The 5,768-nt window shown below is 35.4% G+C and overlaps 1 protein-coding gene across 2 annotated transcripts in view; it reads left to right on the top strand.

Annotated features, from left to right (window-relative positions):
• The window catches only part of DDX1 (DEAD-box helicase 1), a 42,885-nt gene that overhangs the window by 14,934 nt on the left and 22,183 nt on the right, over positions 1 to 5,768 (top strand). The window contains exons 1-6 of one of the 2 annotated variants that reach the window (XM_027773432.1): positions 1,042 to 1,157; positions 2,421 to 2,468; positions 3,485 to 3,568; positions 3,785 to 3,868; positions 4,556 to 4,632; positions 5,274 to 5,346. The exons of the other annotated variant lie outside the window; for it this stretch is intronic. Of the exons in view, the coding sequence (XP_027629233.1) occupies positions 2,438 to 2,468; positions 3,485 to 3,568; positions 3,785 to 3,868; positions 4,556 to 4,632; positions 5,274 to 5,346 (349 nt within the window). The 5' untranslated portion in view covers positions 1,042 to 1,157; positions 2,421 to 2,437. Of the gene's footprint in view, positions 1 to 1,041; positions 1,158 to 2,420; positions 2,469 to 3,484; positions 3,569 to 3,784; positions 3,869 to 4,555; positions 4,633 to 5,273; positions 5,347 to 5,768 lie in introns of those variants that run through there. 2 annotated transcript variants of the gene reach the window in all.

The raw sequence follows: 5,768 nt of genomic DNA, 5'->3' as shown, positions 1-5,768 counted from the left end.
GCTATAGGGCGCGTGCACTTGCCAGACAGACAGAGAGACAGAAAGCGAGAAATCACTCCCCAGGGGGGATGGCCATGCCGCAATCCCTTCTTCTCCATTCTCCTCCCGGATCTTCTCCTTTCTCCTCCCGGGATCTTGGGCATGCACACACACGCACCTGGTGTGAGTTTAAGCCACCGGGTCCGGGATGCAAACCACGGTCGACTACGTGGGAGTCCAGCGACACAGCCATTACGCTAACTGCTGGCCCCGTCTAAGAGTCGAATTTTAAAATAGCTTTGAAGAATAGCTTTTACTTAGAAATATTTAATAAAACCACCAGCTCCAAAATGTAAGGAATATTGCTTGCCATTGAGAGTGATATTTTTGTTGCTAAGTAATTGTGAAGATCAACAAAAGAACATGGCTTAAAGAGTTTAGTTTTAAATATTTCTAAGTAAAAAGTTACAGTAGCTATAGTGTTTGTGCTCACTTCTGAATTTTAAAGCAATAGTTCTTATGGTAAAGAAAATTAAAGCTGCAAATTAAAATTGATTTCCTGTTGTATGAGACTAGAAAAACAGTTTGTCAAACTGGATAATGTTTTTCCTATTTAGGTTCATTCTGCAGGTCTTCACCACTTACTGCTTTGGGATGTCAACTGACTCCTATTACATTTCCTTCATTCACTCAGCTCTGTTATCTTACTGGTATTTTGGATTTGGGCAAATGAAATTTGAGCACTGATCTGGAATACGTGTAATATTTAACATGCACGTAACTTTAGTCATTGGTACTGTTTTTTTTTTTATTTTTTTAAGAATTATTTTTATTTAACTTTATTTATTTATTTATTTTAATTTGACCAGAGAAGGACAAGTGAGAGAGAGAAAGAGAGAGAAAGAGAGAGAGAGAGAGGGAAAGTGAGAAAGCAGGCTGCCAGGTCCAGGACTTAAACCATGGTCATCCATGTGGGAATCCAGCACCATTAACCACTACACCATCTGATGACCCCATTGATGCTGATTATTAAACCACTAATACCTGAATGCTGATATGAGAACTGTTGTTTCTTTGCTAGGCTTTCAGTATTCCAGTCATCCAGATAGTTTATGAAACTCTAAAAGACCAACAGGAAGGCAAAAAAGGAAAAACAACAATTAAAACTGGTGCTTCAGGTAATTATTATAAATTGATATTCCTTCTGTAGAAATCAGATTCTCATCCCTGACATTTATGAATGTGAGGTTTGTGTGTGCATTTTTCACTGTTAGTGTCTTAGGGGTAGTATTAGAATTTGGTGCCCTGGAAACCAAGGATGCTAAATGTCATTTAGAGCCTGAACAGCCAAAGATTGTCCCTCCGAAAATACTGAAGTGCTCCCATTGAAAAACACTGGCATTTTGGGAATCACAATTAGTTATTTTATTGTTTTTCTTAACCTTATAACTTTTAGGCCTCATATTAATAATAAATTGATGCAAGATTTTACAGAAGAATTAAGGAAGCATTTTACAGATAACTTAGGAAGTAAAAATCCATGATGGCAGTATTGATTTACCCAAGAAGAAGAGATGTGCTTTTCCCCTCAGATAAGAAAGTCTAAGATAAAATGTAACATGCAAGCTTTAAAATTGCTTTCTTATTTTTGATCCTATCTGTATGGAGATTAGTCCTCTTATTAGATTTCTGAGCCTGTCCCTACCTTGAAAAATATGACCTCAGTTTCTTCATCTTTAAATTGTGTTGATTCAATTAAATGGTTTATAAAATCCATTCTTTTAATGTCTGGTTTTGTCTTAGTAAAATTTATTCCATACTTTAAGTCACTTTTACTTTATGATACAAAACAGAATTATGACAAAATACCAAGCTTCACAGAGTAGACTTGGCATATGGACATTTTCTTTTCAGTTGTTTGAAACCAAAAATGTTATACAGTTCATAGAATGAAGTCGTCGTGAATGAATTGTCATACAGATAATAGATATAATTGTTTAGATTATTGGCCTTTTCTAAAACAGCTCTAGAACCTTTGAATTATTTAAGATAAAGGACTTGCTTTTCTTTTAATAATGATAAAAAGATGATTAAATAGACGTTAAAATTGTTTCCATTACAATTGAAGTTAACTTATTTAGTTATCTAAACTTCACTTTATCACTTATCTAGGAGTTAGGACAAATATCAGTGTCACCTGATACACAGTGCATGAAGTGATTAACGTTTTAGACCCATAGAGGCCAGTGATGATTATCTCCGACATATTTTGTTCTTCAATTTAAGTAAAACAGTTTTACTTGTATATTCTAAATAAGGGTAAAACTATTCTGAATCTACAGGAATTAGGGTATAATATATTTAAAAAATTGTGCATGGTTTTTATAGAGCATTTTTAATTTCATGTTTGTGGGTAACTTTTGTAATTTTCATTTGTTTAGTGCTCAACAAATGGCAAATGAACCCATATGATAGAGGATCTGCTTTTGGTAAGTGAATAGATTTTACCAGCCCATTTGTAAGTTGGAAATATTTTTGTTAAGAGTAGGTGAGAATACCAAGACAATTACAGGAAAGCATAACAAGTGAAGATTAATTTACCAGATGTTAGACTACAGTTACTGGGCCAGCATGTTAATTAAGGAATCTGGATCCCACATAGCTATCTGCACGGTTCAAATTCTGGACCTGTCAGCCTGAAAAACATGCTTGGCATGTGTGCGTGCAAGGCCAAAATTTAAAATTCTATGAGAGTGGAGAAGGGATTGCAGCCATCCCATCCACAGACACACATCCACACCCAGTGGCCATCCCAAATCCTGGGGGTGCTTTCTCACTATCCCTTCCTCTTTGTCTCCTAAATCCAGTCAGGGTTAGGGACATGCATGCACACATGCTCTGGGGTCAGAACTCAAACCATGGGTGACTATATAGGATCTGGCTTCCTATGCATAGCGCTTAACTACTGCACTATGTGGCCAGCCTGCTAGAGAGTTTTTTAAAAAGTTCAAAACTTTATCTATTCAGTATTGATATGAATAAGAGTTTATACTTTGACTAACTGTATCTCTGAAAAGTAAAGTAAGATGTGTATGATGGATAGGGAGACATTCAGGTACTAAAAATGAGTTGCAAACATGAACAAAGACAAATTCTTTATAGGTGGGCTTCTATAATAGTACAGAGAAAAGCTAGACCTTTGCTTAAAGCCAATGAACACTATGAGATATATTGATTCCTTGCTACACTTGTTACTGGACAATCTCGTCTTAGTTCATAGACGACAGGGTAGAAATTAGCCCACCACATAGCTAAAAACATTCCGAGGATGAATAAGATTCATTACTCTTAAGAAAAATGCTATTGTCATTCAAGAATCAGCAAGTCTCAGTCTCTGGAACATTGAAAGGATTATCTTATTAGTGAAGCTGAATGATGTTTATTTCTAATTGCATGATTTATAAAAACCTCCACTGACATTCTCTTTGTTTTTTCTCCAATCTAGCAATTGGGTCAGACGGCCTTTGTTGTCAAAGCAGAGAAGTAAAGGAATGGCATGGGTGTAGAGCTACTAAAGGATTAATGAAAGGTATTTGAATGGCATCTGTACTTCTGTAAACTTTAGAGACAGTATATCAGTATACAAACTTTTTTTAAAAAACTTTAAAGCAAAGATCTAAAAGAATTTTTGATGGTACAGAAAGACCTACAGTTCTTTGGTGTATAGAAATTATAGTTTAGAAACAGTGGGAAGGTGGCTTATGATGAATGAATCCTGTAAATCTCAAGTCACTCGCTCTCACAGGGAAACACTACTACGAAGTTTCCTGTCATGACCAAGGATTATGCAGAGTTGGCTGGTCCACCATGCAGGCCTCCTTAGACCTAGGTATGTGTTTCTAAAATAACTGAATTAATTGATTCATGTTTGTGGGTTCTTAACATTTTATTATTTGAAGAAACATAATAACCAAAAAATGTTACATTTTTAGAGACACAGAAGTATCTTCCTAGCCAGTTCGAAAAAAGATCTAAAGTAACTTAAAAGAAAATAGAATAGAATGAAATTGGGAATCGAGGTTAAGAATATGAATGGTGACAGGGTAAAGTTAATTTGCATGAACATGGATACATAGTCCTTCCAGTTATTGTAAATTTGCATCCTAATTTCTTTTTTTTAAAGACTTATTTAACTTTATTTATTTATTTTGATTTGATCAGATAGGGACAGAGAGAGAGAGAGAGAGAAAGCGAGAAAGCAAGCCACCAGGTCCAGGATTCGAACCGTAGTCGACCATTTGAGAGTACAGCACCCTTAACCACTACGCCATCTACCAGCCCTGCATCCTAATTTCTTAGTGGCTAAAGCAAAGAGAGATTGTGTGTGGTTTCTGTCTACCCTGTCACAGTATCCATAGGTTAAAATCTTCAGTTTGTAAGATTCAGAAACTGAAGGGAAAATTTTCCTGTGGTTTCTTGAATAAAGATACTATAATATGATGAAGATAAAATCTTTTACAGGGGTTTTGTTTTCATATTACTCTTATCACATAAGTAAAATATTTTTAAAACCTAGGTACTGACAAGTTTGGATTTGGCTTTGGTGGAACAGGAAAAAAATCCCATAATAAACAGTTTGATAATTATGGAGAGGTAAGCAATTACTTACCTGCCTGAAACATACCATTAAGAAGTGTTCTTTCATGCTGGATCACTCATGACATGACTAAGGTTATAGAAATGATCCTGAAAATCAAGTGGATTTTCTGTATATTTTGCACAGAAAGTTTAGATTTGGACGACAGTGAAAACTACTATAAAACTAGATAAATATGTAATAGTTGTCTTTGTTGTCCTATGCCACTGTTAACACCTCCAAAATGTATTATATTGCCTTTTCTTTATCCTCTGGTTCAATTTTGGCTTTGGCTTTAATAAAACTATTATTCTTATTTTAAATTTTCGATTGTGGTGAATCTAAATGTAGTTGTTCTGGTGAACCCAAATCTAGTAATGTAATGAGCCAAAGTATTATATTGATTATAAGATGCTTCTACCGTTGTATATATTATGCACTGTAGTATATTTAACACCTGCATTAACTCCTCAAGGAACCTGTTGTTTCTTTGGGAAAGTTGTAATGCATTTTTGCATACAAAAACAGAAAAATACGGCATGACTTTCCCGATGACCTAATATTTTGAAACTAATGCATGCTATTGGAGTAACTATTTGAACTTTTAACTTTAAGATTTTGCTTTCTGTTAATAGCACTAGATTTTCTTATTTTCTAGGAATTCACTATGCACGATACTATTGGATGTTACCTAGATATAGATAAAGGGCATGTCAAGTTCTCCAAAAATGGTAAGCACTCTATGAATCTTATTAGCAAAAAATATATTTAATACTTGTGATTATTTTTTACCATTTGCCTCTTGAGTCTTCTGTCTCTCCCTCCCTGCCTTTTGTTTTAACAAATGTTTATTGAGCATTTGCTATGTGCCCAGTACCTTGGTATGTGCTGGAGACACAGCAGAAAGTAGAGAGGAGAAATGTTTTCTTCGGTGGGACTTCCATACTGGTGGAGAAAGACTAACATGTAAATGGTACATGAGGTGCAGTAGGTGCTGTGAAGGACCAAAGGCAGCAGGGCAAGGGTGTGGAGAGTGACAATAGTCTGACGATTCAACTTCCACAGGATGGTCAGAGAAGACTTTGTTCACAAAGTGACATTTGAGTAGAAATCTGAACTAGTCGAGTGGTGGGCTGTGTAGATTTTTTGGAAG

The sequence above is a fragment of the Tupaia chinensis genome, unplaced genomic scaffold, assembly GCF_000334495.1.
Source record: "Tupaia chinensis unplaced genomic scaffold, TupChi_1.0 Scaffold000045_1, whole genome shotgun sequence".
Lineage (NCBI taxonomy): Eukaryota > Metazoa > Chordata > Mammalia > Scandentia > Tupaiidae > Tupaia > Tupaia belangeri.
The sequence above is the reverse complement of the archived record's forward strand: the minus strand, read 5'-3'. Positions and strand labels throughout refer to the sequence as shown.